Source organism: Lepisma saccharinum, chromosome 27 (assembly GCF_977018435.1).
Source record: "Lepisma saccharinum chromosome 27, izLepSacc3.1, whole genome shotgun sequence".
Taxonomy (NCBI): Eukaryota; Metazoa; Arthropoda; class Insecta; order Zygentoma; family Lepismatidae; genus Lepisma; species Lepisma saccharinum.
Genome location: NC_139255.1, coordinates 4,787,640 through 4,802,732, shown reverse-complemented (window position 1 = coordinate 4,802,732; position 15,093 = coordinate 4,787,640). Strand labels below are relative to the sequence as shown.

General features: G+C 35.3%; 1 protein-coding gene across 2 annotated transcripts in view; it reads right to left on the bottom strand.

The window, feature by feature from the left end:
- LOC145980306 (sodium-dependent neutral amino acid transporter B(0)AT3) overlaps positions 1-15,093 on the bottom strand; it is a 140,223-nt gene that overhangs the window by 55,872 nt on the left and 69,258 nt on the right. For both annotated transcript variants that reach the window (XM_083113328.1, XM_083113329.1), the window contains exons 2-4: positions 10,923-11,155; positions 6,753-6,977; positions 4,993-5,103 (exon numbers count right to left, since the gene is read on the bottom strand). In XM_083113328.1, the coding sequence (XP_082969454.1) occupies positions 4,993-5,103; positions 6,753-6,977; positions 10,923-11,155 (569 nt within the window). The remainder of the gene's footprint in view (positions 1-4,992; positions 5,104-6,752; positions 6,978-10,922; positions 11,156-15,093) is intronic.

Genomic DNA, 15,093 nt, shown 5'->3' with positions numbered 1-15,093 from the left:
ACAACAGAAAATAAAGAAATGTCTTCAGTCTGGTTGTAAAGTTGAATTATCCAAGACGTAAAACACAATCTAAGAGAAATGAATATTATTATTATTTCATAACAAAATGCATACTATGAACTCATAAAATGAAACTAACTGTAGCTTACTTTTTATTATCATAATCACACTGGAGTAATTAATCTTAATAGAAAAATATTGCTAGATGCCATAAATGATAAGCCATTCTAATTTGGCATGCTGTACAGTAATGTGGAGGCATTGCCAAATGCCCGTAATTCTGCTAGTCATCCAACATCCTATCATATAAGAAATGGTATATGCCTGTAAGATAAAGGACGATATAATACAACAAACAAACATGGCAAATAATATGTCTGTACCTTAATTCTAAAACTAATGTGAGAAGAACCATATCATTTTATCTTATAAACAAATGCTATATGTAGATTATAGTTCTTTCAATAAATAAATTTCTGGATGATAATCAATTTTACTACTGCACCTTATTAATTGTCTCTCTTCTGACAGGCATAAATATACACTACATAGTATGTAGAATGTATGCAGGACTGGAAATTGGGGGAGGTATGAGAGGGGATGCTGCTCCCTAGTTCCACAGATTTTTCAAAGTATGTAAGTAGGGTTGAATATAACAGCAACATCACTGGTTATGAAGCATCGGAATGTTGCGGTGATACTCAGAGGTTACCAAACAATTTCCAAATGATTTTCCCAATGCTGCAGTTTGGTTTAAGAGAATTGCCTGTGCCAAATCATTACGTTGCTACTTTGCTCTAGCAAAAAAGGAGAAGAAGTAGTATTCAGTGAAAAATGGGCTGCATACTCATGCTGAATTATCTTACAAATCAGTGTGAGAACATTTCTGGAAAGCAAGTGCAGAAATGTTCTTTAACACAGACCTTTCATTCCTTATGGCTGAGTTTTCCCTCAGATTTTCAGGATATGCCGGCTAGTCATCAGCCTTTTTCTTGAAACCCATTTCCATTTCTGAATGTGTGTACACATATTTTCAATTACCATGTTTCTACCTCTTTGGGTTAAGTGCAACAAGAATGAATGGTACATTGGAGTCATAGATGAAGACACACATGATGAAAAATTTATGCCCTAGCCAATATTTGAAATTAGGACTCCATTCATGGTGTCATGTGCTAACTACCCATCCAGGAAAGATGGCAAGGTATATTATTGAATGGAACATATTTAATCATAAACTAGCTTCAAGGATAAACATTCCTAGACTATTGTGGGAGAATGGAGGGGCGGGGTGCAATTTGAAGGGGGTGATGGGAAATTCCCCCTTCTGGTTTCGGCATCTCCCCATTGTTTCCTAATTCTTAGCACTTGGGAGGGGAGAATGGCAGTATGTATGATCGATTGATTCATTAGCATCCATTCAACTTTACAAAAGTTTGGAATTGTCACATTGTACATGTACATTACCGGCCTTAGTTAGGTTTTTAGGGAACTGTCCTGGGACACCCAATATATATATATAAAAATCAAAGAAGGTAAAAGGAAACACTCACCGGACAGTAGAAAAATTCAAAATTTTCGCTAATTTCATAGCATCATCGGTGTGAGGAGAAATAGACGGAACTATAGACTTCGCTATGAAATTAGCGAAAATTTTGAATTTTTCTACTGTCCGGTGAGTGTTTCCTTTTACCAGTGGCGAAGATATAGTACAAGCAATGCAAGCACTGCTTGCACAATTAAAATATTATTTAATGTACTTAACGTTGAGTGCATTATTTATTTTCTATCGCACTCGATTTCGCGAAATTTTACGCCCGCAAATTCTCTCCGCAGCCCGTTGGCAAGCAGCAACCTCTCTGCTTGCAGCCACTGTGCGGGAAACCAACGCTTCTCAAGTATCATATGGCGAAGGGTAGATGCTGGTGAAGGTACGGTCCCCAAACCACTAATAAAAGCTCTGCTTTTCGGAGCTTTTCGGCTTCTCGAAAACACCCGAGCCAAGCAGAAAGCAGACACTACTATCAGAAAACATATAAGTGTTAACATGATCTCGAAGATGTATATTTGCTTTATTATAAACACAGAATTATTGAAATAAATTATTATAACTGTTCCAAATTCCATGTAGATAAACTTTAAAGCATTACTTTGAGTTTCAAGATTTGTAAAACGTGTCAATAATGTCGACGTTCAGGGATTAAGACAAACATGGTGTTCCGGCACTGGGGAGCGCTGGAATCTGCAGAACAGCTGGCTGTTGTCCGCTTCACACTTCTCTTGTCTCAAATTACAACGCACGCCAGTGTTGACAACTACCAAATAATTTACACTATATTTATCGTAAGTTTTCATACAAACAATGAACTGATGTTTTTTTTCGATAAAACGTATGTAAAAAAAAAAGCAATGAAACTCTCTTCTGAGACCTGCAAATAGCAAAAACGTTAAGTCATAAATGCTATCCAACTCGAAATATTATTTTTATTAATATAATACATTATTAAAAAGAAGAAACAGCGCATGTTCTTCCTATTGTAATGGCCTATTATTCGAAAGCTTAATTAATTTTAAGCTTCAAGTCAGTTCTATTACTCCCCCGTGAACATTAATTTTTACAACGAGGTTGACATCACTTTTCTGTTAGCTTCTGAGCTTTTCGGAATATTTTCCATTTATGTGGGAAGAACGAGTGGTTGAAGTGAGTGTTCTCTTTTGTGAAACAAACATGAATATTTCAAATTTCGTACGGGAAGCTGTAAGTAATAGCAAGTATTTTATTATCAATAACGTGACAAGAATTTTGAACTTAGCAGTATGGCCGTTGAGAGAGGAGTTCATGGATATATTATTATTATTTAAAATGTCCTTTCTTTCCTAGAAAAACTGGGGCAATGGACTGTATAATTTATATACCCCCCCCCCCCCCCCCCATTTTTCGGAGTACTGCATTGCTTTCCTTCCTCTTAAGACCACGCTTCGCTACTGCCTTTTACCTTCTTTGATTTTTACTTAGCCCTTTTGGCCCTCCTTGCTTTTATCCATTATATATATATATATATCTATCTATCTATATACATACTGTATTGGCCGTATTAAGATTATGTTCGTTCTTCTCTAAGCTTATACAGGTATTCACTTCTACTGAAGTGTTGCCAATATGAATGATCATGTGGAGAAGAAAGCATCATCAAGCCTGGGAATAAGGCGTAGTTACGATGCAAGTTTCAAACTTGCAATTCTTCATTACGCTAAAGCCACAAGCAACAGAGAGGCCGGAAGGAAATATGGACTTGATGAATCTAATGTAAGACATTGGATTGCTGCCGAGCTGAAACTGAAAAATGCACTTTCAAAGAAAAGATCTTTCAGGGAACCAATTTTCTTTTCTTCCCTCAGCTTATATCCGGGTATCATATTTTTATTTTATTTTGCTCCTTCAAATTTTAGGGTGAGGCTTATATTCGGGCCAATACAGTATATGTAATATCCTGATGCTTCAAGAGTAGTTATTACCTGGCACACTGGAAATTGTTCAAATACCACACTGGAGAGAGGAGTTTTGGAATTGGTATGGTTGTTCTAAGATACATTACATACGTTACTTTGTATGATATCCCAATACATATTTTTTCTTAAGTGACTGTAAAATTCTTAGTAGCAATTAGAATCTGAGAAATACTGTGCGACCCCAAATTTAAGTTCCCAGATTTTACAGTCTATTACACATTCAATCTTCATGGTCGTAATAAATGTAATAAATGAGGGTGAATGAGGAAGATTATTCCCTTCTGGTTCCAGATTTTTAGCCATTCACGTGATGCTATGTAATATATATTATTATGCTTTGAAAGAAGTTACTGGAAAGGTATTGAAATAATGCACATAAATAAACAAACACCAAAATGCATGCACTATTTACCAGCACTTGTAATCATACTAACCAATTACAAACTAACATGTTACATTAGTAATGTCAAGTACACAAGAATAGTCTCATTGCTAATATGAAACAAAAAAAAATTACAACGAATACAATCAATTAATATTGCTGTTAATTACATTATGCTAGACACTATTCTCTTTTGCATTAAACCATTTTTGTTAAGTATTTTGAACCATATTCCTAATGAATTTGCCACCACATCTAATGAGAGGTAGTACGATATTTGATTAATTACCAAATAATTACAATACTCTTACCTTATTACCATTTTGCCAAGGTAAAATAAGTCAGGATGTGAACAGAATAATCAGGTAGGAAAGGCTTCTTCTTTCCTGTAAAAAGGGCTACCTCAGAACCTGAAAGAAATTCCATTCTAAATCTGCATGCAAAAAGTTCACTGATTCACCAAAATACTGCCAATAATAAAATTGAACTGAGATCGTTAATTAATGGTTTAAGAAAATTAGTGACATTGAAAAACAAAAATAAATAAAACAGGATTATTTATTACATGTTCTCTTTATTTTTTCTTCATCCTCTGCCTTTCTGCTACTTGTGCATTGTGTTGTTCAAATGAAAACAATAGTATTACAATCATAACAATGAATATTTATATATCTAAATAAGTTTATATTGCTGTATACAAATATGTTTATTGTAATTCAAGAATGAAAACATTAAAAGGGATTTTTTTAAATTAAAAATAAACATTTCCTCATTATTACGAAAGTTAAAAGAGAGAAAAATGGTTTGAATTGAGTTTCTGTGATTACAAAATAAGACAGAACAACAAAGTGTATTGTTCTTTGAAATACAGTTCACCAAAATGCTGTCTGTTACAATTTTGCTCTTGTGATTTGGTAGTTGATACACATTCAATTTGGTTAAACTTTCTATGTTTCACTTTTGACTATAGTTTTCATTTAAACAACACCATATTGTGTTATCAAAATATGGAATTTGAAATATTAACAAAATTAAAGAGAATCTACACTACATTATGTAAGAACTAATTCAAGCAATGAAAATATTTTCCTAGTTTTTACCTTTGGTGTATACATATGAATTAGACCTACTCCTGCCCCCTCTAACGTAACTGCTCTTCCAAAAAATATCGTCAGGACAATATATGGGAAAAGTGCTGTGAAGTACACAACCTGCAATATTAAACTTACTTGTCAAAGATGGAAAAATTGTAGTAAATTATAATTTCATAAATAGCACAAAATATATGAGGGGAGAGTGAAAAGTTTTGAGCCTCACAGGGATGGTATGTTTGAGCTACAGTTTCTCATTATGATTTCTCTACATAATTACATAATCTCTATAATCACCCCCCCGGATCAACGCACTTATGCATTCTGTGCTGCAATTTTATTACAGTCATCTGGTAGAATGATTTGTCCTGAGACTCACACCTCTGAATGACCGCCTTCGTCTGTGAGGAAGTGACGTCCTCGAAGTGAATTCTTCATACCAGGGAAAAGATGAAAATCTGACGGGGCAGGTTGGGGGAATAAGGTGGATGGGGAAGTGCGGTGAAGTCACACGCGACCAAAGCAACCTGTACAGTGAGGCCTTTCCGACAGAGGTACTGAATCACGGCCCTGTCGGCCACTCTTCTCTGACACTTCATTCATTTTCAAACTGACAAAAAATAGAAGAAAACATGTGTATTTCATAAAAGTTCGCGCAGTGTGTCCTAAAACTCAAACCTTACATCCTCCAAAATTTTAACTACCTAGCATCATCATCACTCCTTCCAAGTGAGGCTCAAAGCTTTTTATTCTCCCCTCGTACAAGCAAAATGATTTACATATCACAATTAAGGTAAAACTTAACAAAATGGATATTTTCTGCTAAAATGAATACTGAACACTTCACTATATTCAAATAAAAGTTACATAAAACATTGTTCATTTCTTTCAAAGTAGGACTTGGGATTCTGTCTCAACATTCTGAAAATGTATCTTGTTTTTAGAATGATGGACAATTTTCTAAATATTAAAGAAGAATCTAAATATGAATTGCATTATTTACTATTTAGATATATGTGGGGATGTGACCTTCTCATTTTATTTTCCCCTCAAAATCTATGTTAGTTTTTGGCACACTAATTTTCATACTGAATAAAATATTGTATTGTTTAAGACAGGTCACACATTTTATAACAATAAAAATCAATTTTAATCAAACAAGGCAAGCCATTTATGTGATTGTTTGCATTTTTTTGTATTTCTTTTATTTTACATCACTTTTCTGCGACTTTCAGCTAATTGCAACAATGAAGATGAGTTATTATTAGATAACGTTTTTGAAGGGACAGCCATGTCTACTGTGGGACTCGAACCTGGGCACTTGAGTAGCTTGGAGTTGGAGTTTTGTTTCGAGTTCACTTTATGCACAGATAGGCTAATTGGGACTACACCTGCACTGGGCATTGAATCCAGGATTCCTTGATTATAAGGGGATGATGTTACCAATATGCCATTGGGGAGGCCGGAACTTCAGTGACAAGATGGAAAGTTCACCACTTACATTGGAAAATTTTGAAATACAGATGACAATGTGGCCTGTTGCCCAAATAAATTTTAAAAATTGTCACTGTCTGATAAATGTTTCCTATTTTCTTCTCACTTTGTAAAAAAAATCCAACTTAGCAAGTCAAGATTGCGAGACTATTAAGTTTGAAGTCACTTTTAAGTATATTGTTGCAAGGTTTGAAGTAACATAACAATTTGAAAAAACTGTGTAAGAAAGATACATTACTGATGAACAAGAAATACCAAACAGTTATTCACTATACCTTTCCTGATGATTGAATTCCTCTCATTACTATAAAAAACACTACAATCCATGAGAGTAATAAACAAAGCACTATCCACCACTTTAGACCACCAGGTTGATCGATGCTTGGTGCTACATCCAGTGTGTCCCTGTACCAGAAATAGGCTGTCTCTGAAGATAATTCACACTCTTCTACGACTGTGTCATTGTCATCTGTTGGACACACACCCCACGGTAAATTTGGCTGTAAAGATAAGATATGACTCTATTACTAACTATAGCAGATATATCATATTGATTGATTGAATTAGGTTCATATTGATTGATTGAATTAGATTATTTCATGTTGCCTTCAACAACTTTTGGCTAATCGCAACAGTGATGATATGACGAAATTGATGAAGGAACATTCACAAAGAATGGCCAGGCTGGGATTCAAACAATACAGAAGTCGGCATTGGATATAATGAATGCACTCAGGTAAAGTTGTTGTCAGTGGTCAGAAGAAGCACGCTACTTGTAGCGACGCTACTGTAGCAAAGCTACAAAATTTCTATAGTTGTAGCGAAAATTTCACAACAGCTACATTTCTTCTCGGAGTTTTGAGGTAAATTTAATATGTGGCAACAATGTCAAAAAAAAAATACAATAATGCTTACTCGTGTATGAGGTTTAAAGAGACCATGTCTATTACTAGATAATGGCAATACGAATAATCTAGAATCTAAATGTCCTGATATTGCAGATGATAGATATCCACGTAATTTATTTCATTCTGATATCCAGATAACCAAATTATATTCATCAATATGATCCGGCCAACAGATATTTATCTTCAAGAAAAATATGTAGATATAAAAACCTAATTAAAAATATATTCATTGAAAAATATGTCAGATTTGAGTAACACCTAATGGTAATACTCGGATATCAAATTTGAATTAATTTGCCATTTATATACGCACACATCATTATCAAACACTATAGTAAAAATAGGTTACTGCACCATTACTGCTACCAAAATGATAGAATGATGGGTATCATAATAATAAATAACGGAATCTCTTTTCAAGTAAGTACAACTACTAGCGGCTTCTCTTAAAAACCCAAATTTTTATAAATAAAAAAGTAGTGCAAAAGTACCGAAAAGGAGTAGCGTAGCAAGCTACTTTTTGGTAAATGTAGCTGTAGCTGTAGCAAAGCTACATTTTTGGAAGAGTAGCTGTGAAGCTACTTTTAAAATGTAGCGTTCTGATCACTGGTTGTTGTGTTCTTAGTACTCTCTGTAACTCCTAATGTGCAGATATTAATTGGTATTGAACTCGTAATTTACTTGTAATGTCAATCAGTTTTAGTCCCTGGTTCAAACTCTTTGATACCTGAAACCCTCCATTAGTAGTGCTGTATATATCTCAGGATGCATGCAACTAAAATTGTTCATTTTCTTGGAAATGATTAGACGTGCGGTTCTAAGTTTCTTAGAAGCTGTTTCACTCTTTGTCGGAATACAGATGACCAAATTATCCGTCTGGTGCCTCTTCATGTTTGGGCTTAGTAGACTGTTTGTATCTGCGAGATGCAGAGTGACTGATTTCATTCGGATTAGTGATTCCACTAGGATTCGGAAAAATGCTGAATTCATTTGTTCTATGCTCTGCGGCAGTGATGGTGAATTCAAAGAATATGATATCATCAGTGATAAGGGTCTGTAAGCGATTGTGATAACCCACAGGTAAAAGAAAGTAATGTTTTTAATGTGCTTAAGAATCATTATATGTAGGACTAAAATATAATGATGTGAACATAAAAAAAAAAAATCATGAATATGTTAGTAAAACCGTTCTTGTAACCGTCGCCATATAGATACAGTGCAACCAATTGTGTTATTTTTAATATTCTTCTTCACAAGGAAATTTGTTTCAAGAACATGTATATCATTAAAGAATTACAGTGTAACTTATTTCCTTATGTATGTAAAGTTGACACTACTATACTGATGACAGCTAATTTGTATTTTAGAAATACTTCAGCAGTTTTGTTTCCAAATGTTTTGGAAAATATACATTTCTTTCCATGAAGATTCCAAAATTGAAATATTGCATAATGTTCTTAGAAACACTTGTTTTAATTGTAGTAGACAAAATATGTAATTATAACACCATTAAGCCTTGTTTCCATGATTATGAAAAACTAAATATGCTGACCAAGGCAGTAATTTATTTTATTAAAAACATAAACTAAACGTAACGTTTCAACCTTCTAGCAAGGTCTTCTTCAGACTCTGTATCAAGTACAAAAGTAACAAGATACAAAAACAGGGCATTATATATACACACAAACATTACTCCCTCCAGACTATTTAGAAAGTTGTTTGGAACTTTCTAGCAGTTGACTTTCACTTTCCAACTTTACTTTCACCTAAAAGACTAAAGGCAATTACTTCCATATAGAATGTGGTTGGACTTTTAATCTCACGCTCTTTTCCCTTCATTTTTCTTCCTTCTCCTCCCCTCTTTCTCTCTTGTCCTTTCCACTCTTTCTAACATCTTCTTCCATTCTTTGTTTAACTTCAATCCCCCATTCCAGTTCATTGTGTCTTCTTCACCTCTCTTCTCTATTTCCTTGGCTTCCTTCCATTTTCTCACTAGCATTCTCTTCTCCCTTCCTATCTGCTTAGCCTCATCCCACTCTATGTCATGTCCTGTTTCTCTCGTGTGTTTAAATATTGCATTTCTTTCTCTCTTAAGTCGTACATCATCCCTATGTTGTTTCAACCTGTCTTTCAGCCTCTTTTTCGTTTCTCCTATGTACACACTCTGACATTCTTTACATTTCACTTCGTAGATAATCCCTTCCTCTTCCTCTTCTCTGTTTTCCTGTTTCTTGTTTGCATTCCTCGCTATTCCTAAGATGCTTCTCCCTCCCTTCCTGTAAGTTTTAATTCCCACTTTCTTAAGCACTTTGCATATCTTTTCTGTGGTCTGGGTATGGGGAAGACCACAGAAAAGATATGCAAAGTGCTTAAGAAAGTGGGAATTAAAACTTACAGGAAGGGAGGGAGAAGCATCTTAGGAATAGCGAGGAATGCAAACAAGAAACAGGAAAACAGAGAAGAGGAAGAGGAAGGGATTATCTACGAAGTGAAATGTAAAGAATGTCAGAGTGTGTACATAGGAGAAACGAAAAAGAGGCTGAAAGACAGGTTGAAACAACATAGGGATGATGTACGACTTAAGAGAGAAAGAAATGCAATATTTAAACACACGAGAGAAACAGGACATGACATAGAGTGGGATGAGGCTAAGCAGATAGGAAGGGAGAAGAGAATGCTAGTGAGAAAATGGAAGGAAGCCAAGGAAATAGAGAAGAGAGGTGAAGAAGACACAATGAACTGGAATGGGGGATTGAAGTTAAACAAAGAATGGAAGAAGATGTTAGAAAGAGTGGAAAGGACAAGAGAGAAAGAGGGGAGGAGAAGGAAGAAAAATGAAGGGAAAAGAGCGTGAGATTAAAAGTCCAACCACATTCTATATGGAAGTAATTGCCTTTAGTCTTTTAGGTGAAAGTAAAGTTGGAAAGTGAAAGTCAACTGCTAGAAAGTTCCAAACAACTTTCTAAATAGTCTGGAGGGAGTAATGTTTGTGTATATATAATGCCCTGTTTTTGTATCTTGTTACTTTTGTACTTGATACAGAGTCTGAAGAAGACCTTGCTAGAAGGTTGAAACGTTACGTTTAGTTTATGTTTTTAATAAAATAAATTACTGCCTTGGTCAGCATATTTAGTTTTTCAAAATATGTAATATAAAATAATCTCATCATCAAGATAGAACCATACTAGCCTAACCTATCACAGTAAAGCAGCTAAATCAGTTTATTCTTAAAAGTATAACACCATTGTATATAGTATTAGATGTTGAGTCTAGTAATTATTTAAGTTAACATTAAAAATTTACCATATACCAATTGACAAGAAAGTTTATATATATTCTTTCTGGACAATTAATTATGCAACAAAATCTTAAAAAAAAATACATTACATTTGCAATGGAATGTGCTATGGTATATTAACATTTTCATATTTTACATGCAAAATAAATATTTTGAATTTTATGTTACCGCAATAGCTGCTTACATTCTGTGAAGTGTCCTTTAAGCTGGGAAATGTGCGTAGAATTATGTTTGCTTACTTGAAATGAATTAAAGAAGTAGTAAAAGCACCATGTGATGATGACATTGTAGTAGAGAGCTACAAAGAAGGTCACTACACAGCTGGCAATTCCTATACCACCAAGCCATGGATGAATGGTGTTCCACACACCCATGGATCCTAGACGCATCTTCTGTCCAATCCCGAGCTCAATTAAGAATAACGGAATTCCCTCCAGGATCAACATGATGAGAAATGGAATTAGAAAGGCACCTGAAAAGGAAAGAAAGCATTTGTTACTGTGAAGCAATGGCTTTGGAATTTTTGTGAACGTTTAACATATCATCTTAATGTGGACATCAACAGTGCAAGACATCAGTGAAACACGCACCCAGACCGGGGCTCAAACCATCATGAATTTATTCAGAATTTAAAACCTGAAGGGGATGTGTAAGTTCATAATTAGGGAGGGTGTAAGGCTAAATGTACAGCCAAAACGAGAACAAATTGATTTGTGAAAAATGTCAGGGATGTGCTTTCGAATTTTTGTTTGGGGGCGTTCATAAATGACTGCAAACCAATACCTTTGATGACAAAACTGTGAGACCAGCACATGCTTCGAGCATGAAAGCAAAAACTCTCAATTTTGACTACATATTTGATGATGTCCATACTCATGTAAAGCATGGGTTTTGCACACAAGAAAGTATTTCAGTAGACTCATTTGTTTGTATACATACTAGAGTTTTGAGTCCAGAAACTTAATAAGCAGTCAATCCTGCCCGCCATCACACATGCTTTGTCTATGAAAACATCAATTACCAGAGGTTTAGCCAAAAACAAATATTGGGGGAGGTGTAAGGTTATATTTAGAGCCGAAATGTTCATAAATTTGACTTTCGTGAAACAATTTATGGGGTGTTAGGGGTGTGTAGATAAATCATTGATCAATTACGATAATTCTGTAAGTAATAAATCGATTTTTTTGCTTGATCTTTTCTTCATTTGTTCTTCATGTCATCTTTCACAGTTAAATAGACCGTGTTAAAAATGTAAACATAAACATTGGTGAAGTCTTGCCCGTTCCCCCCAGAACTTCCGGTTTAGGTCAGTCCCCGTTGTTGCCAGTGCAGATTCACAGGCATACGAAGCAAGAAATGAGCGCTTGTTTTCATCAGTGTGCGACGATAGTCAAGAAAGGTATTTGTTAAAGTTCTACTAAGAAGGAGGGTACGTCTAGAATCCGTTGGATGATCAACTGCAGAGCAGATTATTAAAATATGACGTATCTTTGTGGCCGCCAGTTGTATAGCATACTACATACAAGTACACGCACGACGAACTCAAAACGTAAGAAAGTTTAGATATATTCAATTATTTTGTAAATGGAAAAGTGAGGGAAAGATAATTCTATAAAATTAGTGGTTTTATGCTTAAGTGAATCTTTGCCAACAAACCTGCAGAAGTAATGACACATAACAAATGCTAGTAAATATCTGTGCTTTCAACGTCGCCTTTTCGCCTGAGGGATTTAGGGAAAACACATGATACGGCATGTCACTTTCACTTCCACGAATTTACTTCAAACAACAAGGGAGTTTTCAGACTGAAGCGACAAACGATGTCGGGATTTCGCACAGAAGCATTCGATCTAAAGCAAACCATTCACCAGTCACGCTTGCGCAAATAAATGGCCGGGGCAACACAATGCACAGTATTGATATAACGACCCAATCCGAGCGACAAGCGACACCTGCAATTTGTCGTGTCGCTTTAATTCGGAAGGTGTTGTTTATTTTTGATTATTGGTTTCCAAGAGATGCGCATCGCTGCAGTCTAAAAGCTTCCGTTCGAACCAATTCACCACGAGAAAATGCACGTGTCGCTTGGACTGGACTGTTGTTTTTTCTCAGTACCATGCATCGTGGCGCCTCGGTCTGTTGTACTCGTATGCAAGGTGAATTATTTACTTTAGAGTAAAGAGGTTGTTGCTTGTCGCTTCGGTGTGTAATCTCCGTGCCAGTTAAAAGTGAATCCTCAGTGATCAATGACATTTTTCGAACCGAAGTGGCACGACAAGCTGCACGTGTCGCTCAGATTCCCATGAGCGGTAAATACTTATTTATAGACTAAATGGGCCTGTGTCGCTTGTGACTTCGGTACGAACCACTGCTGTCGCGTGTCGCTTCGGTTTGAAACCTCACTAAAGAGGCATGCTTTTCACCACAACACAATACGCAGATAAACGATCAACATGCTTGTAACAAAATGGAAGACGTACAGATCATTTCCGGGTACTAATCCTTTCTTCGTTCTGCTTGTATCAACACGTTTCGTGTGTCTACGTCCTTTGAAAACCTACGAAGTGATACTTGACTCAATAAATTTGTTCCCGATCGAACTGTGCAACCATATGCTACACAGCTGACACCCTATTTCCTTGTAAAAGAATCTCCACTTTGCCCTTTCACATTAACGTCAATAGCACCATAAGCGTGACCGGATGTTAGAGGGGGACCAGACGAGTGCGCATGCTCCGCAGTAGCTCCGCTTTTAACGCCGTCTATACATCAACAAGTCTCAAAATTAAAAATCGAGCCATTTCAGTTTGCAAACTTTAAAACAAGAACCAGTTCCAGTTCAATTTAAATCAAGATGCTTACTTGTTTCCAAAATCCTCTGCTCAATAATTTATATTTTTCACATGCTAAAAAAACAATTTGCATTAATCATAAACTGTGATAGGTTAGGTCTATAATTTGCAAATAGCCTAAACATGTTGTAAAATATTCTTTTTAAACTAAGTTTGCTACGTTATTTTATAAGTTGGTTGTTAGGAAATACGAGTATATTCAAAATAAAATTGCAAATCAACTTAATAACATGGGCTATTAAACAGTGATATATTCATACACCCTTAACTCCTCCCAAATTTCCACAATATGCTCACAGATCAGGGTGCGAAATCCTGGGGGGACAGGGGGATTTCCACCCACCAACAATCTTGGCCCCCGAAATCCCCCCACATAAATTCCCCGGTGGGAAAGTTTTCTTTACTAAGGATAATATCGAAAACACACAAAATAGTAAGTGCAGAATGCTTTCTCTCTTTTGCAAGAGATTATTACTCTCTCTACACCAAGCGACTTCCGCAGGATTTTGTCCAGGGAGGGGCAAGGAAGGTATTTTTTCCAGGGGGCAAACAAGGCACATTTTCTCCAAAAATAGTGTTGTTTCCTAAAGAAAATTGCTTAAATTTGAATTTATGATGTTCATGCAATAATTAACACATATTATTGTGGATAAAATGAAATTATATGTGTGAAATACATAATTTTTGGTTGCCTTTCATTTTCCAAAGCTGGGGGCCACGCTCCGGACGCCCATGGTCTACACCAATGACAATATGTGTGCAATAAAAGAAGAATGCAAGTCAAACATAATTATAAATTATAATAGTTTTGTATTAATACAAAAACTAAACAAAAGCTTGTACATAACAAATTTCGTAATTTATTGACACCTTTAACCAGTTAGTACAGGAATTAATTTGTTACTTTACATATATCTGATATAATAAGTAACTAAATAATTACTTTATGTGTATTTAAAAAGTTTTTTAATAATTAGTAATTAATTGCCTTTTATTATATATATATATATATATATATATATATATATATATATATATATATATATATATATATATATATGGGTGTAAATTAAGATTCTTCCCCCACCAGTCTTCGATGATTTCGCATAATGTCACAGATGCCCAAATTCATGGTCCTTTTGGCTCTAAATTTAGCATTACAACCCTAAATACGAACTTGTCCCCTTCGACGGACAACCCCTGCTATTAAATACTGTATACATTTTATTGCAAGAAATTCACTCAACTCTAACTTTATTCTCTTGAAAGCAGTATTCGAAATGAAAAGAGATGCAGAGGGGTAGCTTTTGCTTTGGGGGGGGGGGGGCATACTCTGGGAGAAGCATATGATGTACTTGACTGAGGGTTGTTGAATATCCCCTAGCTTATAAGGGGTCCGCAGACCTTCTCCGGAAATTAAAAAACAACAACTTAAAAACACTGAGTTTGAAAATGTTAAATTTCCTCGCTTAAGTAAACAAATATTAATTAGTATATTGGTTGTCAGTTTTAAAAGAAGCAAAACAGTACGATTATTGCATTTTGCATTTCATTAATT